This window comes from Melanotaenia boesemani, chromosome 1, assembly GCF_017639745.1.
Source record: "Melanotaenia boesemani isolate fMelBoe1 chromosome 1, fMelBoe1.pri, whole genome shotgun sequence".
Lineage (NCBI taxonomy): Eukaryota > Metazoa > Chordata > Actinopteri > Atheriniformes > Melanotaeniidae > Melanotaenia > Melanotaenia boesemani.
Window position 1 is genome coordinate 41,022,225 of NC_055682.1, and position 20,008 is coordinate 41,042,232.

The following is a 20,008-nucleotide window of genomic DNA, read 5'->3' on the forward strand; positions in this document are numbered from 1 at the left end:
TATATCCCCACCTACTGGGATTGTTTTAGACCAGTGGTTCCCAAACTTTGTCCACAGGGTCCCCTTTTCATCGACAAAAATAATGTCAAGCGCCCCCCCATCCCTAACCCCACTATCACATGCACCTCAATGCTTACAAAGAAATGTACGAAGAAATGTGCCACAAAACTTTAGTTTTGTTTATTTCTTTTTTTGTATATTGGCTGTTACTTCATTAATTATAGTTAAAACCATGTCAGCGGCTGAAGGAACGATCAATTCCTTTGCTATAGTGAGATGTTTAAATCAGAAAACTACAAACTACTTCAGGTAAGTTGAGCATTTGATGAGACAGATGCAGCTTTGGTAAAAACAACTCTGTTATTCAAAACACAAGTCACTTATTATTAAAGTTATCAACAGGTTTTTCTTTGTTTTCAGGATGAGAAGACCCCAAGTGGGGTTGTAACTTGTTTGGCTTCATACAGTCCAATGCTGATATTTTAAACAACACACTGTAGTCTCTCTACATTACCCACCATTGGCCATTACCATTACTTCACTATTACCTGGTCAAGCTTAGGGCAGCAGGGCTCATCATGTTTTCTTGCCTTTTTTTGGTAGTCCCAATGTCTTTTGTAAATTCATTTATCATCATTAGAAACAATGATCAACAAAATGAGTATTAACATAAATCTGTCCAGATGTCTGAGTATATGTAGAGATCAGCATATCAGGATGTCAGAGCTGGTAGAGATCAGCATGTCAGAGCTGGTAGAGATCAGCATGTCAGAGCTGGTAGAGATCAGCATGTCAGGATGTCAGAGCTGGTAGAGATCAGCATGTCAGAGCTGGTAGAGCTCAGCATGTCAGCATGTCAGAGCTGGTAGAGATCAGCATGTCAGGATGTCAGAGCTGGTAGAGATCAGCATGTCAGCATGTCAGAGCTGGTAGAGATCAGCATGTCAGGATGTCAGAGCTGGTAGAGATCAGCATGTCAGAGCTGGTAGAGATCAGCATGTCAGGATGTCAGAGCTGGTAGAGATCAGCATGTCAGCATGTCAGAGCTGGTAGAGATCAGCATGTCAGCATGTCAGAGCTGGTAAAGGTCAGCATGTCAGCATGTCAGAGCTGGTAGAGGAGGAAGTGTTAATGACGAAATAAGCCTTCATGAGAGCTGCCCTGCTCTTGTATCATTTGGTAATAGATGTTACCTTCTGTGTGTCTCTGGGTTTTCCAGCATCTCATGTGTGCTGGTCTGTGGTGTTTAGTCGGGGGAGAGGCAACATGTAAAACCAAACTGGATCCTCCTCTAGAGGGAACAGAATGTGGAGCAGATAAGGTAGGATGGTCTCACCTCTTCATTGTTTTTCTACCCTTCCTTTAGGAACTAGCAGGTGTGCCTAGTTATACTACAACAATTAAAGTAAATTAAATTAAATCAAATTAAATTATATATATATATATATATATATATATATATATAATGTTAAATTGTTATAATTATTAGTATTATTTATTTATATTTTTAATTTATTTTTTTACTTATTTATTTTTATTTGAAATTGACAGCTATCCTCTGGGTATTTAAAAGAATATTATTCTTTTCTTTTTTTATTCTATTTTTTCATCAGTTTAATTTTTTTCATTCTATTCTATTCTATTCTATTCTAGTCTAGTCTAGTCTATTCTATCCTGACACGGACCTGTCTTTTGGTTAAGGGTGTTTACTGGTTTGTCTATATCAGTGGTTCCCAACCTTCGTCTTGGGGGGGTCCCCCAAAGAGCTCAGGGAGTCCCAGAGGCTTTGAACTATCAGAGCCATTGTGATTAATGTCCACACATTGTCCCTATTTTGAAGGAAAAAAACTAAGGCTATGTGTTGTTAATTTAACTTTGTCTTTATTGAACAATAGTACTCAGCCAGAATACAGTATTTATAGTGAGAATCTCTTTTGAAAGCATAAAACCTGCATGGTTTCAGCACAGGGTGGGGCGGGGGTCCATGGCTTTTACTATTTGCATGAAGGGGGTCCTCAAGGAACATAGGTTGGGAACCACTGCTCTGCATGATGAGTGTGAATTGTTTTTTGAAATACCTTTAATGCTTTGTTAGTGGTGCAGAGCAGGGGGGTGCGTCAGTAAGACCCCCCTCCCTCAGCACGTGGATGGTGACTGGAGTCCATGGAGTCAGTGGAGCCTGTGCAGTCGGACCTGTGGTACTGGAGTCCAGTTCAGACAGAGGAAATGTGACAACCCTCCGTATGTCCCTTCTCTGTGTTTGTCTTTGTATTCTTGTTACCAGATCAGGAGCTTTATTGTCAGTTGAGCCCCCATTAATATTACAAACCCCCAGTTCGCTAGGGAAAAGGGGTTGTGAACAATAAATCCACAAACAAATTTTTAATTAAAAGTATCTATTTACAGGTTATTTGTCAGGCTCTCCAAGCCAAACACAAAAGTGGAGGATTAAACAAAAAGGGCCACTAGGGCATTCCAGGATCCATGTATGTGGCATTGAGTCATAGGCCTTTTGGTAATCAATCCAGGCAATGCACAGGTTTGTCTGTTTGGTTTTGCTGTCTCAGGCAACAGTACTGTCAACTAGCAGCTGGTGTTTGGCTCCTCTGGTACTTTTACCAGTGCCTTTCTGTGTCTCTGTCATGTATTGATCCATGTGCCCACTTATCTTAGCCACTATGATCCCCGACAGGAGCTTGCACGTTGTCAGCTGATAGTTGGATGGGACTGTTCCCTTCTGGAGATCTTTCAGTATTAGGATTGTACTGTCCGTCCCTTGGCCAGCCATTCATGGTGGATCCCATTCCTCAGCAGTTGGTTAATTTGTGCTGCCAGGTGCTCATGGAGTGAAGTTAGCATATTTAAGGTAGGTAGTAGGTGTGGATCACATCTGGGCCAGGTCCTGTCCAGTTCTTCATATCTGAGAGTCCTTGTTGGATATCTGCCACCATGATGGTCACTGAACTTTGGTCAGGGAGGGAGCTGTGGTTCAATCTTAGTTCTTTTAACCACTGTACGTCACTGTTATGTGATGCGTCCTTATCCCATATGTTTTTCCGGCATTGTTCAGTCTCTAGCCTTGGTGGGTTAGCATGTATACTACATATTACCCTGCCACTGGGAGTACACTTTAGCGGGGTTAGTGGAGAACAGCCGGTTTATTTCCTGGCCTTTATTTCTCTCACGTATCTCCTCAGTCGTGCAGCCAATGCTTGGAGTCTTTGTTTGGCAGTTTTCAGAGCCTCAGGTATGGACATCTGGCTGTATTTTTGAGTAACCCTTTTATGGTTGTACCCTTCTGGAGTTCTGAAAGTTGACTAACTTCCTTCCAAGTTGCCTTTGTTTTTATTTTTGTCTCCTTCTTACCCTTCATATTGATGTAATGTTTGCCAAGCATCTCCAGGATCAATATCAACTCATTGGTTTTAGTGATAGTCGCCGTAGGTATTGTTCTTAGTGCTACGTTCACATCAGCTAGAAGACTTTCTGATGGTACTTCAGTCATTTTTGCTTGTCGGTGTCAGTTGACAGGCTGTTCGATTGCACTCATGGAAGATGGTGGATTATTTAGTCGCGACTCACAAAAATTGAACATTTTTCTATTTTGTCCCATCGCAAGCCCCCGTATGCACGTCTGCGTGAATGAGCGCAACATTTCACATGCACAAATGTCGCCTGGAGGAGGACAGCGATTTTCGCCTCCTCACGCAAGTTCCATAGGTTTAAGAGGATCTGGATTGTCCACCTTACTGTTGTAGCTGGGGTGGTATTATGTGAAGAGTCTTCTAGATAAACTGGGACCACACCAGTAAGATCTTTCAAAACCAGCTGTAAAATCTTAAAATCACTACCCGATCATAACCACTTATACCCAACTATTCCCATCTGTACCTGACCGTTTTCGTCCATATCTGACCATATCTGTACCTCCACAGTTTGGACACATGATTATTAGTCTTTTTCCCTGGCTCAGCATGCATGTGCATGTGTATGTGCGTAAACAGGCCTGGTCCAGATGGTCGCCACTGCCCCGATAACAGTGTGGAGCACCAAGCATGTGAAAGCCCACCATGTCCCAAAGGGTCGCCAAGCTTCAGAGACCTGCAGTGTCTGTCATATGACCAACACACTGGCAAATCAAAGGGCAGCTTATTGATGGCTGTCACTAATGATGGTGAGACATACACAGATATACATACGCGCACCCACACACACACACAAAAACACAGTTTGTGGGTTTGAACTTGTAGAACATTGATCTATGCAGATCTCTAAATGAATGTATGGGGGAATCACGAGAAGTGCAGGCTATATTTGCATACACTAAGAAACAACAATTCTAACGTTTAGCATAGCAAAATGACAGAGAGAAACTCAGCTAAAAGACTACCAAGCATTGCCATCCAAACCAAACACAGTTCGAACCCCAGGCAATTATACAGGAGTTTAACAAAAATACAAGAACAGCACTGTCCATTGGAACAACAACTCTGTGAGCTAACAGCCAAACTCATAAATCATGCCTTAATTTTACTCTGAGCTCCTGAATGACTAAGCTTCTCACCCTAAGGGAGAGGTAGACACCGTGCAGAAGACAATACATTTCCGCCACTTATATTCATTCTTTCGGTCAGCTTGTGACCATAGTTGATGGCACCGATCCTCCTGTCGATCTCCCGCTCCATCCTTCTCTCACTCATGAACAAGACCGTGAGATACTGGAGTTCCTCTACTTGGAGGCATTTCTTTCCTGATCTGGAGAGGACACTTAACCCTTTTCCAGGTTGAGGACCAAGGTCTCGGATATGAAGGTGCTGATTCTCATCCCACCCCCTTCATGCTCGGCTGTGAATTGTTCCAATGAAAGCTGGAGATCACGGGCCAGTGAAGCCAACAGAACCACATCATCTGTAATAATCAGAGACCCAATCTTGAGTCTACCAAGCCGCACCCCTTCAACATCTCCATTGATCTTAAAAATTCTGTCCATAAAAATTGTGAATAAAATCAGTGATGAAGGGCAACCTTGGCGGAGTCCAACCCTCACCAAAAATGGATTTGATTTACTGAGGACAGTATGGACCAAGCTCTGACACTGGCTGTACAGTGACCAAAGTGCCAAAAGGTCTGGTACTCCATTCTCTCAGGGCATGGATATGGTTGAATGCCTTCTCCAGGTCTACAAAGCACATGTAGACTGGTTGGGCGAATCCCATGGCCCTCTCCAAGATCCTGCAGAAGGTGTAGAGATGGTCCATTGTTCCATTATCAGGACGAAAACCGCACTGCTCCTCCTCAAGCCAAGGTTTGACAATATGATGAACCCTCCTCTCCAGGACCCCTGAAAAGACCTTTCCAGAAAAGACCTTTGAGGACGGCATGGCTCAGTAGGTAGAGTGGTCCTGTAGTCCGAGGGTTGCCGATTCAATCCCGGCCCGTCAAGTCCATGTCGAGTTGTCCCTGAGCAAGACACTGAATCCATAATTGCTCCTGATGCCTAAGTAGGGAAACCCAGACTGCCCTCTCCCCGGCCACATTCACCAGCTCATCAGGGGGGATCCCGTGGCATTCCCAGGCCGGCCACGAGATTTAGTCCATCCAGCGTGTCCTGGGTCTTCCCCTGGGGCCTCTTTTCGGTGGGACGTGCCCAGAACACCTCATCAGGGAGGCGTCCAGGAGGCATCCTGACCACATGCCTGAGACACTTCATCTGGCTCCTCTTGATGCGGAGGAGCAGCGACTCTACTCTGAGTGTCTCCCAGATCACGGAGTTTCTCATCCTATCTCTAAGGGAGAGCCCGACCACCCTTCAGAGAAAACTCATTTCGACCATTTCTATTCCCAATCTTGTGCTTTCGGTCACTACCCACAGCTCGTGACCATAGGTGAGGGTAGGAACGTAGATCGACTGGTAAATCGAGAGCTTTGCCTTTTGGCTCAGCTCCCTCTTCACCACGACAGACCGATGCAGAGTCCGGATCACTGCAGACGCCGCACCGATCTGCCTGTCAGTCTCCCGCTCCATCCTTCCCTCACTTGTGAACAAGACGCAGAGATACGTGAACTCCTCCACCTGGGGCAGGACCTCATTCCCGACCCGAAGAAGGCACTTCACCCTTTCCCGGCATCATTTCATTCAATATATTCCTTTGGACGTGAGAGGCTTACAGGGTAAACATAATTAGAATTTCTCTACAATTGTTAAAGCAAGTGTACAACTGATAAATGTTTAAGTACTAACTGCACAGCATGCAGTTCTCTAACAACTACAAAAACAACTACAAAAATCCATGATGGAAATTCCATCCCCATTAATCCCAAATTCAGGGAAACAGAAGGCACATACATGGCTAGATGGCTAGTCATGTGACTGATTTCTAGAACCGTTTTTATGACAGTCAATTGGCAGCCATGCTGTAGAACACATGATAACGCCCAATGAAGCTCATGCCAGACCACATACTTCAGTGTGAACACGTCATAACATTCACCAATCAGCATTCAGGAAAATGGTGCTTGCCATGACTGATCTGCAAAGTGTCAGCACTCTAATCCCGGATTAGTTGAGTTTACTAGAAATTTGCATGGAAACTCGTCTTAAACCATTCTAGTTTTAATAAATGCTGAAACATATCAAGTTATATCAACATGGATGACCATTAGACTTTACTCAAACCCTTTGGTTCACTTATCTACTTTTCTTTACACTCTCTAGTTGTTTGAACTGTCTGTCTTAAAGGAGATATACACAAGTTGTTTACTTCATTCACTGAACTTTGTCATACACCTTCCAGCGATAACAATTTACAGATGTGTCTTTGCAACAGATTAAAGGTTCCAGAGCTGCTACCACAGCACAGGAGTTAAAGCACAGAGCTTAAATTTATAGCGCAGCAATCAAAAAAGGTTAAATTTCAGCTGAATCTGCATTTCCCATGAGCCTTTGTGGTCCAGATATGTTGAGTTTTGAAGTATCCCCACCCCCTCTGACAGAAACATAACATGTTCAGTTTTCTTTGCTAATTATTATTATTACCCCGCTTGATGTAGAAAACTATTTCTACTTATTTGTTTTATTAATGAGACACTTTTTATATGAAACATAAAATGATAATTAATACTAAAACTAAAATCTGGGCTAAGAGAGTAGCTACATTGCAGGCTAACTGGCAGAAGCAAACCCCTAAAATGCTACCTCCTGGGTGAGCTTCGTTGTGCATCCTGTGTCATCTACACTGTGGCTGCTGATTGGCTCTGTTGTAAAAATGGTGCTGGAAGTCATCCTCATGGTTTAACTCTTCACCTGACTGGTCGGCACAGTGCAATACATTTAACTAGTCTATGACAAGACATGGAATTTCAGACTTTGTTAAAATCAGTATAATGAATTGAGGAGAGCATTTCAGATACATGCATTAAAAATACTTTTTAAAACATGAATATTTGAGGGTGATGATCTCCTAAAACCCTAGGCCTTGAATAACTTTTTCTCCCAAAGAAAGGTTCTCTGATTTAAGGGGTTTCTGTAGAAACCCTTATTCATACATAGAACCCTTGAAGAACCCTTGATGGACCCTTTCAATGAAAAAGGGATTTTCAGACACAAATGGTTCTGGGTAGAACCTCTGCCCTTCACAGAGAACCCTTTTGGAACCCTTATTTCTAAGAGTATAGGATTGCATTACTCGTTCCTAGGACTACTTTACTCATTCCTAGGATTACTTTACTCATCCCTAGGATTACTTCACTAATTCCTAGATGAATGGGCTGCTATCATCTGGTTCCCGCACTACTGAAAGTAGTGTGGTTTTCTTTTAGGAGAAGATAACTATTTCCTACTGTGTTCCAGGTGAATTTACTGTGACACAGTAACACATATTCTGACACTTCTGTAGCATCCTCACAGCTTTCTGTAAAGACCAAGATTATACATACAGCACATGTAGTTGTAAAGATATATTTAATTTCCTTTGGGTATTTCATTTCAGACAGGAGACAGAAAAAATAGGCCTTGTCAAAAAGAGGTTAAAAAGAAAATCAGATCTGGGTCACTTACATTTGAGCCACTTAGACTGGTGATGCAAACTTTACATACACGTGTATGTGCATGTGTGTTTTTCCACCTGAATTGTGGTCCTGAAATGTTGTAGAGATGTTTCAGATGCAGCAGCTTCTGTTCTAGGTTCTTAAAATCAACCTGCCTTATAAAACATGAGGAAGATCAGACAGTTAAGTTCATTCCAGATGTTCATCAGCCTGATCCTCTTTCACCTGGAGATCTCTGGTACTGTTTTTATCCCCGACCACATCTCGGATGCCTCCATGTGAGGAGATCTGTGAACACAGCAGCAAACACTGATTAGAAAACCCCACACTCACTTCACATCACTGTCCTCATTATTTACATTTTTAATCTATTTGTCAAATGTTCTAACAGAAGGTTCAATCTTATCCAGTTGGTGTTTTCAGTTTTTATTTTTATCTTAACAGTTTTTTTTTTCTCTTCATGTGTGTTTCTGAGCAGAGAAACCATGTGTGCTGTTCTGCAGCCCAGTGGGTCAGGATGTCCCGGTTCTGGTGGCTGACAGGGTGATAGATGGGACTCCCTGTGGACCATATGAGTCCGACTTGTGTGTTAACGGAAAGTGTAAGGTAGGAACCACACCATTAAGTGGTGAATACAGTTGAATGTCCTTGTTTTGCTGTCCAACCCCCCTCAGGACCTAGCTCTAAGCTGGACTTATTCAGCTCAGCTGAAAATGCTCCGAATCTGAAAATTACTGGGGGCTCGTGGGACACAAACAATATGTTGCAGGTACATGTTGATAGCAAGTGCCTGCTGGTCAAGCTTTGGTGCCTGGGCCTCTGTCAAGCTGGAAAAGCCACAAGATGTCACCTCCAAATGGGATCCCCACCTGCAGGGAGGGAGGTCAGGTGTAATGTGAGCAGGGTGGCAGGTGAGGGTGGGGTCCTGGGCGTGCAGATTCCTGCCGTCACAAACTGATGGACAGAAACAGTTTCTTTTTTAAGTTCAAATATCTGTTGTGGATGTAGAACTGTTTCTCAGTTCTGCTTCATGTTTTACATTCCTTGGATTTCCTGCCACAGATCTGAGGTGGGGTCCTCCCCGTCATGCACTGGGACAAGTTTTGAAGTTGCAGTAACTTCAGTCACCCAAATAAAGACTCAGAAATTGGGACTTTTTAAATTATTTATTTTCTAATGCTTTATTTGTCCCATTTACACATCAACAAACAAACAGATGTTAGTGCGCACCATCAGGGCAGTCATTTCTGTCTTGTGTGCAGAAAATTGGTTGTGACGGGATCATCGGCTCCTCGGCCAGAGAAGACTCCTGTGGTGTTTGCAACGGACATGGACACTCCTGTAAAATTGTGAGAGGAGACTTCAACCATACCAAGGGCATGGGTGAGTAAAACACTGATGTCTGTCTGCTGAGTGTTTTTATTTAGTGAACATGTATCACGGCTTCACCAGCAATTGATTGTGAAATAGGAATGTCCTGATTCCAGACTGAGGTACCTGATCGAGGCGTTATCTGATAACTGAGCACACTTTAACTCCCGATCTCTCTTGTCTGTAACTAAATGTGTTTTTTGTCTGTCCAAAACAGGTCTCGTAAATGAGACTGCATGTTTTAATGGGACTGGCTGTATAAATAAAGGTAAAATAAAATTTTTATTCAGACAGCAGCATACAGAAACCAGTGATTAGCACAATTACAGATCACATGTTTCTCTAAATCTCAGAATTAATCTTTCGAAGTTTTAATGGTTTTGTCTTGTCCACACTGGAGATTATCCTCCATATTTATTAAGTTTCTGATAGTTTTTAAGTCTTACATTTAGAATTTAATCGTTGGTTGTCAATTTGACCCCAAGAATAAAAATTAATAGTTTACTTTTGTTTTTTTGCTTCATATTTCATAACATGTCCTAATTTAATTGGTATAACTAACTAAGCATAAAATTATCAGGATATACATACATACATACATACATGTACAAACACTATATATATATATATATATATATATAATATATATATTAAACAGAGTTTCAGTTTCAGCAGTTTTCTCTTTAAACAGCAGTTAGAATATTTCTTCATATATATTTATAAAATCAAATAGCTGCTTCCTTCTAAACACAGAAGGAACAATATGTGATGAATATCAGCATCAGGTGAACAGACAGAAAGCAGGATGAGAATCTCACAGCTTCGAGATGGTGAGGAGAGAGAAATATTCACAATATGCACAATAACTTCCATCCATGCAGCTTCAGTGCTTCATTATCCAGATTGCTGGCCTATAATTTCTCTAACCTTTCATTCTTACCTCTGATTTCCACTGGGTGTGGGCACAGCAGCCGCTGCTGCTATTTGCTGTCTTTTAGCCAGTGCTTTGGTTCCCACCGGGTGCGCCGTAGCGCTTCTTAGAAGCATTCCAGAAGTGCATTGTCGTGTCTCTCCGCTAAATTTTTGCACCAAGTCTATTTTATATATGTTTATATGTTTATAGCATGCACCCAGAATGTGTCCATTTCTGCAGTTCAGACAGGGGCAGACGTGAAATCAGACACGGGAGCAGTGTAAAAGCGTCTGGTATTTTTCAAAATGAAAGCCTTTATGCAGATGTGCTTTGCTGAACCATGAAAACATTCCATCAGGATGTCTCTGTGGTTTTTTTTGGACAACCTTGGGAGCTGGGGATGGGAGTTGGGGGGCATCAGAGCATCAGTCACAGCCATCGTGGGGTGTATCAGGGATGATGGCGAGGACGAGTACAGGAATCTGATCGGTGACTTTGTCAACTGGAGTCAGATGAACCATCTCCAGCTTAACACCTCAAAGACTAAGGAGCTGGTTATTGACTTCAGGAAGTCCAACCCACAGCCACGTCCAGTGACCATCAGGGACGATAAGGTGGAGATTGTAGACAACTACAGGTACCTCGGGTTGTGGCTGGATAACAAGCTGGACTGGACATGCTGTACAGATCACCTGTACAAGAAGGGCCAAAGCCGTCTGTACTTCCTGCAAAGACTGAGATCTTTTAACATCTGCAGGAAACTCCTGTGGATGTTCTATCAGTCTGTGGTAGCTAGTACGCTTTTTTATGCTGTTGTCTGCTGGGGGGTAACATGACAAAAAGGTGTGCTAACAGGCTGGAAAAACTCATCAGGCGGGCGGGCTCTGTGGTTGGCATGAAGCTGGACTCCCTGGTGACAGTGGCAGAGAGAACACTAAAAAAAACTACTGGCTATTGTGAATGATGCCAGTCACCCTCTGCACACTGTCATCAGTGCACAGAGAAGCCTGACCAGTAACAGGCTGCTCCTCCCCAAGAGTAGGACCAACCGGCTCAGAGACTCCTTTGTCCCCCGAGCCATCAAACTGTACAACTCTGCATTAGGCAGGAGGGGGAGAAGGAGGGGGGAGAGGGAGGTGTGCAGTCCGCCTGATACAACACATGCACAATAACCCATACAAACAGTTGCTATAACTTATACGTGCAATAGTGAACTGGGAATCTGTACCACCTCTACTGTGTGCAATGCTTGTTTATATTGTTTATTAAACTTATCTTATTGTTATTATTGTTATATTTATTGCATTCTATTTGCCTCTATTTTGCTTTGTACCTGTATATATTGTGTCTTGTGCTTGTCCTGCTTTGCTGTTGGTGTTGTATTGCTACTGGTACCCAAATTTCCCTGAGGGCTCTCTGAAGGGATTAATAAAGTATTTCTATTCTATTCTATTCTATAACATTCCAGGGGAACTTGATAACCAGCCATCCAAGGCCAGTTCAGGGAGCCAGATTAAGATAGCAGCATTGTTTTGGTTCAGGCCAGAGCATGTTTTCGTCTGCCTTGAGTCTCTCAGTGGTCTCACTGGCAACTTTCTAATCATCCGAATCTGGGTCAGTTTCCCCCCAGCCGAGCCGACAGCTTCTCCAATTTGGTACCAACCCCGTTCAAGAGCTCTGGCGCTGCAACCAGCTTGTCATTCTGAGCTAAGATGGCATCCAGTTTACCCCCCAGGAATCCATCACGTATCCAGTCGCTAACGTTCCGCCAGGACATGCAAACTCCCCTACGCCCGTTTTGTGGTTCGAATAAATTTGGTCAGTTGCATTGAGAGACCAGCTGATCAGATCCATGGTTCTAGATTCAGAACAGAAATGCAGAGAGAGGCTCAGAGATGACAGGACAAGTAGCAGAGTGTGGGGAGGGAAAGAGAAGAAAAAGCGTCTGCTCCATCGAGAGCAGGAAGGAATTTGAAGAAATGTGTTTGTTTTAAACGTGTTGAGTTGTAAATTTGTTGCATTGTAGATACCAAGACAACATCAGAGAACACTGTTACTGGTGGGGGTCCTCCCCCTGAAAACCCGTGGGTCTGGTGGCCTGAATGCATTTTGAATTAAGTGTGCGCCCGCTGCAGGGTCATCAATAAAAGACCAAGCCATGGTAACCAAAAAGGAACCTTGTCTCTATCTATCTATATCTTTCTCCATCCATCTCTTTAGACCAGCTTTCTCTTTCTCTGTCTCTCTTTAAACACCCTCGGCCTGTATGGACGGGGCTCAGCTGATCCCAGTTTTACTGTTAGCCAACCAGAGGCAGTGGAGGTCGGGGTTCCTGAACCTGGGGAGGGTTAATAAGGTGTTAATTAGTTTTAATGAATACCATGTTCTTTTTCATTTAATTTCATGTTCAGTACGTGTATAGTTGTTTCTGTAGTTACATTGGCAACGACAGATTTATTGATTATTCAAGACAAAGTAGTGATATGATGAGTGTTTTTTTTTTTTTTGTTTTTTTAACTTTTATACCAGAATGAGGGCGGGAGACCTTTGAGACATAGCTTGAACGTTAGCCTGCCCCTGATGAGGCTAGTTCTGGTGCATCAGTTACCATGGTTACTCAGCAGACATTCAAATAAGCCACATTGATGGAGTGGAACTCTGGCTTAAATGGGCCAGACTTATCAAGATAAACCCGGCTTTCCCTTCATCCAGCTTCGTGAAATAACCTCCAGGTACACAAAGTCTGAAAACATATGTCAACACAGATGATGTCTCCCCGTCTCCACCCGACAGCATGAACACGAAAAAACGCCTCTTTTACTGAAAGCTCACATCTCACAGATTCCACACCTGGAAGTTTCATCTCACTATGACCAAGATTCACCGAACCAGAGACCGAAGAAGGCCAGATTTATGCTTTACGTTTGTAAAACATAGTCATACAATACATAGTCATAAAATGTCTCACCTTTGCTGTCCTGCCTCAAAACATCTATCAACCAGGATAACACCGCATTTAGTTACAAATAAATAAAGAATAAATAAATAAACTGCAGCCATTTAAAGGTATTTTTTTTCTTGACAATTACAATGTCTCAAATAACAAATCTGACTGAGGTCAGTCCGTCCAGCCTGCTGCCCACACCAGTGATGTTCCATCTTTTCCTTCTGTCTTTGCCAGGCTACGTTGAGGCTGCGGTTATCCCTGCAGGAGCATGGAGGATCAAAGTTATGGAGGACAAACCTTCACAGAGTTTTCTAGGTAATTATACGTGTGTAAGATTAGATTGATTTACAAGTTGCACATCTGTTGCCCGACTTGTGTTCATCTTGCAATCTCTCATCAGAACTCATCGAAGATGAAATTTTCATGGCAGGCTGAATCTGATAGTTTCTTTCCTTGTACCTGTTAGTTCGAGGGTCTGTTTTTTTAGCCACCTGCCTGGGCTAACTACAGTTTGTGTCAATTTAATGTTATGTTTTTTATAGTGAAAGATGTTTCTAGAACAGATATGGCTCAAGATGCTGCTGGTTTGAATGTTTCTGATAACGTGGGTGTACAACTGATGTTTGGTGTTAAGTGAAATTGAATGTGGGAGGAGCATGATCTGACAGCAATTCACCACCTGCATCATCTCCAAAATGTACGTACGCATGTGTCAGAGTTTACGTACAGGTGCACATTTTCCCACCACATTTATTTTTATACATCACAATTTTTGCGAGGGGAGCCGTGTTCGCCACAGTTACAGATGAGACTCCTGATTTTCACAGTTTAGGATCCTTTAGAGCCATTAATGTTTTATCTGCTCTGTCACAATTTAGATGATAATAATAATATAATGTTTTGTTGTTTTATGACCTCAGTGATATTAAAATTTGGGTTTACCTTTTCAACATTAGCAAAAATAAGAGTGAAATCAACAGCTCCAATTTCTTATTTCCTTTCAGCCCTGAAGGACTCCAGCAAGCGGTCCATCAACAGCGACTGGAAGATTGAACTTCCTGGAGAGTTTGAGTTGGCGGGGACCACCATTCGCTACGTTAGAAGGGGATTGTGGGAGAAGATGTCAGCTAAGGGACCCACTAAGACCCCCTTGCATCTGATGGTAAACAGATTCATTAGCAGAAGCTTTCTAAGTAATGCTCGCAGTAGATTTAAGGCCAAAATATATCTTAACTCTCTGTACACTGTCTATTTCCATAATGAGTCGTAGGGAAAATAATTTCACTCTGTTACAGACCAGAACCAGTGGGATACTCCAGCAGGTCATGTCTGCCGTCATCACAGATACTTTCATTTTATAACAAAGCCTTATTATTAAAGCCTTTAACTTTCCAGGCCTTTGATGGACCAGTTTCTTGTTTTGTCCAGGGTTTACTCCAACTCTCATGGTGGGAAAGGCACCAACCTCCCATGACCCTGAGTAGAATAAAGTGAGTAAAGAAAATAAATGGAAGAAAATTCATTACTGACATGATGTAGACTGTCAGATGGTTGGGTGTGCTGGATTTAAAAAGTTTCAAGTAACCCTTTTACAATTAAAGCCTGAGCCCAAAAAAATTTGGATGTAAAAATGTATAGATATGTGAAATGAAAACTAAACCAAAACACAGAATCGATGTGTGGAAAAACTACATCCACCATCACTGCTTCCACAGGAGACCAGAAGGCCAGTAGCTGCTGGATAAGGTCAAGTGAAGGGTTAGAAGGTTGGTGATTAACACCATCATGCTCAGAGAAACAGTAACAAACCAAGAGCTACATCTCAGACTCTTCTGGCCTCAGTAAGCATGTTAAATGTTCATGATCGTCCAGCTAGATGAGATGAGATTAGATACAAATGTACATATGTTGATGTACTTTTTTTGTGTGTGTAGTTCCTTTGCGCTGGTCGGCTGGCTGCTGTTAGCAGCAGCTCTAACCTGTTTCATTTCTTTTCTAGTGTTTTAACTATTTTATATCTTATTGCATCTGTAAATATTTTGTATACAAGCCTTATATACTTATTTGTAACCAAATCTGCTGTTTTTCTTCGGATTCGCTGCGTTTCTTTCAACTAATACATCCAATTTATCGATGTATATGCGGTCCCCTGCATGCATTGTTAGTAGGGAAGAGCTGGTTGCGCAGCGCTGTAGTGTTCTCCAGGGCAGACACGACATCCCCACAGAGAGCTACGGAAGACTTGCCATGTGCGCCATGCCGGGACAAAAGTTTGGGAAAAGAAGAGCGCTTCAGACCTGTTCTAAATAATAGATTAAAAAGACAATTCTTGTTGCAAAGACTTCCTTTGGAGAACTTTGAACATGGAAATAAATCTGGAAGGTTCCTGGCTCAGTTAAAAACAAACAAGGAGAAAACAGCAACCTCCTCTGTCAGAGATCCAGAAGGAAACATCAGCCATGACCCTGACAAGATAAATATCACTTTTAGTGAATTCTATAAAACTTTATATAAATCACAATTAAACACAACAAATGAGAATATTGATCAATTTCTTAGTAACACCAATTTTCCAGAATGAAAACATTAAAATAAAATGGCCTTTGATTCACCTCTTTCAGTTGGTGAGCTCCATGAAGCTCTCCAGCATATGCCCAACAATAAAGCTCCGGGTCCAGATGGTTATCCAGCAGAATTCTACAAAGAATTCTGGACAATGCTGGCACCCGCTTTCTACAATATGATATTAGAAATAAGGGAAAAACAAAAAATACCTTCAAATATGAACCTAGCCAATATTACTCTACTATTAAAACCAGGAAAAGACCCGACACTTCATCCAGTTACCGTCCAATTTCATTAATAAATGTAGATCTCAAAATAATCATCAAAGCTTTGGCCAGAAGGATAGAAAAAACAACCCTCTAATAATACATCCTGACCAAACAGGCTTTATTTAAGGTAGACATTCCTCTACTAACATGCAGATTAATAAATTAATTAATAACAACTACCTCCATGCCTTGTGGTCCTGCACACCTGTCCGCAGGTTCTGGCTTCAGGTATGTGTGGACATGTCAACATGGTTTAAATGTAATATTCCTGCAAACCCTGCACTATGTCTACTAGGTGACTTGGGTGACATTAATGTGGAAACTAACTCTGCACACATGATACGCACAGCATTATGCATCGCAAAGAAAACTATCCTTGTGAACTGGAAAAACAAAAATAATCTGTGTATTCAGCAGTTTAGGAATCTCTTAGTAGACCACATCAGTAATGAGACAATGTCTGCCTCCTCAAAGAACTATTTAGCTGAATCTCATTCCCTCTGGTCCCCTGTGCTTAGCTCCATCACTTATTGTAGGTGGAGGACTGTGACCTCGTTGCTTTGGGGGTTGGAAAATGGCTTCTGGCTTTGGGTCCTTGGTGGTGCACGATCACACTCATCTCTGATCACTCCTCATTCCTCACACTCTGCGTGCTGACACAGTCACTAAGTTGTCCAGTTTGTTTACTAAGAATTTTGTTTCTGTGTGTTTCTGGTACTTTGGTTATTGTGTTGTTGTTGTCTTAGGTTTGTTTTAGGAACTACTTATGATTGTCAGCTATTAAAGCTGTAGGAAATTTTTTGCTGTGTTTCTGTACAGGTGTATCAGTTGGTTGTCTGGTATTAGGCTGAATTGATGGTTGTTGCTTATTTCTACTGTGTTTTTATCGCCTCTTCCTTTTTTTCTATTTTCCTGTTTACCTCTCTAAATTATTCTCCTTTTTTTTTCTTTCCCCTCCGGTAATATCCAGCAAGATTACATAAATTACAGAAATTAAATACATACATACATACATACATACATACATACACACACACACACACACACACACACATACATAAGATTATCAAGAGGAGCCATAAACCCATTAAGTTTCCTTTGCCAAAGCAAATTTGTTTAGCAGAAAACAGCAGCCAGACCGTCAATCTGCCTGAACAGGACAAGTTTTAAAAAAAAAAAAAAAAAAAAAAAGAGAAACTTTGCAACAGAGACATTGAGATGTTAGAGGTTAGCATGAGGCCATATTAGGGGCTTTCCCAGTTTAGGAACTGTTTGTAGTTCCTATAACCTTTTCAGTAACCAGGCTGTTTTTTCGCGCATTCGGACGGATAGGAATTAGGAGTAACAGCCCTCAGTTCCTATAACCATTTTAGCTCCCACAATAGGCGCATTCCGACAGAAAAGTTCTAAGAACGCAGTTCTAATAACTGTCCTAGTTCTAGGAACTACCTTCTTCAGGGGAACTGTTTCATGTTGCATTCGCACATGAGTTGGGGGAGGTAGCGGGACCGATATGACGCATACGTCTGCGACAGTGGCGTGTGACTTTAGCACCACATAACAAAACAAAACCCTCTAAAAACAAAACAACACGGCAAGCTAATATGGAGAACGAAGAGATCGTAGTGTTCATGCTCTGCTTGATGGAGATGTTACTGATGGACGATACAACCAGGCGTCTCACGTCGAGGCTGGAAGGCTCCTGAAAGTCAGAAGATGAAGAATCCAGCGGCAGGAGATACGCCGCAGACAAAGGAGACGACGTGTAAGTTTAACTTATTAAACATGCGCCGATTGTATACGTGTCTTATGAGTAAACATTTCAGATGGTTTTCTACTGTCTGTGTTGAGCAGATTACAATAAGTAAATATTTCAGACGGCGGGTTTATTGTAACTCGTGTTCTGCGTTTCAGACGTTGCTGCAGCTCATTGAACCTCCTCACCGTCCGGCTGGTCCGGAGCAAAGCTGATAACTAGTGGGAAAAGGTTGTTCTCAATTTTACCGATGAGCAGTGGATAGAGAATTTCTGTATGTCCAGGGAGACATTTCAATACATCTGTGGCCGCCTGAAGCTGCACTGGAGAGGATGGACACAACCACCTGCTGCAGATACTGAAGGAGATGGAGAACAGCCCTGATGCTTTACCTCCTTCCTTCCAGCTAATCACAACACACCTCTTCATAATAAGCATCATGTTCTGGAAGTTCGACAGACAGAACATACATGTATACATGATGTACACATTTAAAGAGAAAATGTTACATAGAAAATGCATCATTTCATTTTTTTTTTTTTTTTTGTTATGTGTAAAATAAAGATCTCATCATCTGCTATTAAGCTTCGTGTGTTTTATGGACTCATCAGTAGAAAGGTGAAGGAGTAATCCGTCACTGAAGGGTTGGTTGTGACTGAGTTATGGTTTAGAATTATGAGGACATACTCACACAGATTTAGCGTAGATGAAGGTAAAAATATAAAAAGGGTGGTGAAATGTTTACAGGTGTGTAATTTGTGTCAGATCTTGGTTAAACATGATAAACTTCGTTCTGTGATATGGAGCATATTATAAAGTTGATAAACTAATGTAATTTACATCCAGAAATAAGACTTAAAACTTAGCAACCAAAGATGGATTATTTAATATTTCATAGCTGTGATAAGTTAATAAAAACTCAATATTTTTATTAGCTAATATTTTATAGATTTGGCCAAAGCACATCTAACAGACACAAACTGAAAACTTCAGACTCTTTACAAAGTCATTTATTTTTTTATAGTGAATACAGCGGAGCAAAAATAACTATTTACATGTGTGTATAAGCTGTATATCACACTGGCTTTTCCTGCCACATGCAGGAGTCATTTGCTGCGGCGTTGCCCGAGTAAACATGTCGGTGGTACAAGCTGTCCAATTTACTGTTTTTTCGGTTCGTCCCACTCCGGTTGTCGTGGTCCTTAATTTATTTGTAGTCTTGTGTGAGTTTTCTACGTGCGCTGCTTCACGTTTTCCCGCGTTCTCTGACTGAGAGCTGATCGTCAGGAATATTTTTATATTTTGCTGCGAACCTTCAAAACCTCTCTGAAAATCCTCTGTGGTGTAGACGGTCAGAAGAGCTTCCACCTCCTCGTCGGTCCATTTATCGCTTGCTCTGTTGTTGTTTTTGCCTGTATGTGCAACCGTGTTTTTTAAATGTGACGGGGACACAAAATGCGGAAATCTGGCAAGGGGCGGAGCTACCAGTCACCAAACACCTACGTCATGAGGGTTCCTATAGAACCCCGTTTAGACCCTGCCTCAGAGCAGGAGCTAAAACGGTTATAGGAACTGAGGGCTTTGGTCCCTAGTTCCTATATGTCGGAATGCGCGAAAAAACGGCCTGGTTCCTGAAAAGGTTATAGGAACTGCAAAAGGTTCCTACAGTCGGAAAGAGCCTTTTGAGGCAGGGTCTTTTTGGGGTTCCATAGGAACCCTCATGATGTAAGTATTTGGTGATTGGTAGCTACGCCCCTTGCCAGATTTCCGCTTCTTGTGTCCCCGCCATTTTTAAAAAAACACTGTTGCAGCTATGGACGACAACAACAGAGCAAGCGATAAATGGACCGACAAGGAGGTCAAGGCTCTTCTAATTGTTTACACCACAGAGGATATTCAGGGAAGTTATGAAGGCTCGCAGCAGAATATAAAAATATTCATGATGATCAGTTCTCACTTAGAGAACTAACCTAACCTATCTCAGGCTTCAAAATACCCCACCCACAGGCTGAGGGAGATCTGAGTTAGGTCAACGATCTGAACCTGTATTTCAAGAGGTTTGATCAAGCACCCAATACTCCCCCCACGCAGCTGCATTCAAACACCTTGACACATGGACTGCCCCCCACAGCCCTTTACAC

The 20,008-nt window shown here is 42.1% G+C and overlaps 1 protein-coding gene across 4 annotated transcripts in view; it reads left to right on the plus strand.

Moving 5' to 3' along the window:
* Positions 1-20,008, plus strand: part of adamts17 (ADAM metallopeptidase with thrombospondin type 1 motif, 17) — a 74,298-nt gene that overhangs the window by 42,510 nt on the left and 11,780 nt on the right. For 3 of the 4 annotated variants that reach the window (XM_042008668.1, XM_042008748.1, XM_042008817.1), the window contains exons 11-18: positions 1,220-1,321; positions 2,096-2,241; positions 4,005-4,174; positions 8,525-8,652; positions 9,309-9,429; positions 9,635-9,685; positions 13,512-13,592; positions 14,282-14,439. In XM_042008668.1, the coding sequence (XP_041864602.1) occupies positions 1,220-1,321; positions 2,096-2,241; positions 4,005-4,174; positions 8,525-8,652; positions 9,309-9,429; positions 9,635-9,685; positions 13,512-13,592; positions 14,282-14,439 (957 nt within the window). The remainder of the gene's footprint in view (positions 1-1,219; positions 1,322-2,095; positions 2,242-4,004; positions 4,175-8,524; positions 8,653-9,308; positions 9,430-9,634; positions 9,686-13,511; positions 13,593-14,281; positions 14,440-20,008) is intronic. The other variant, XM_042008882.1, reaches the window with a different exon arrangement.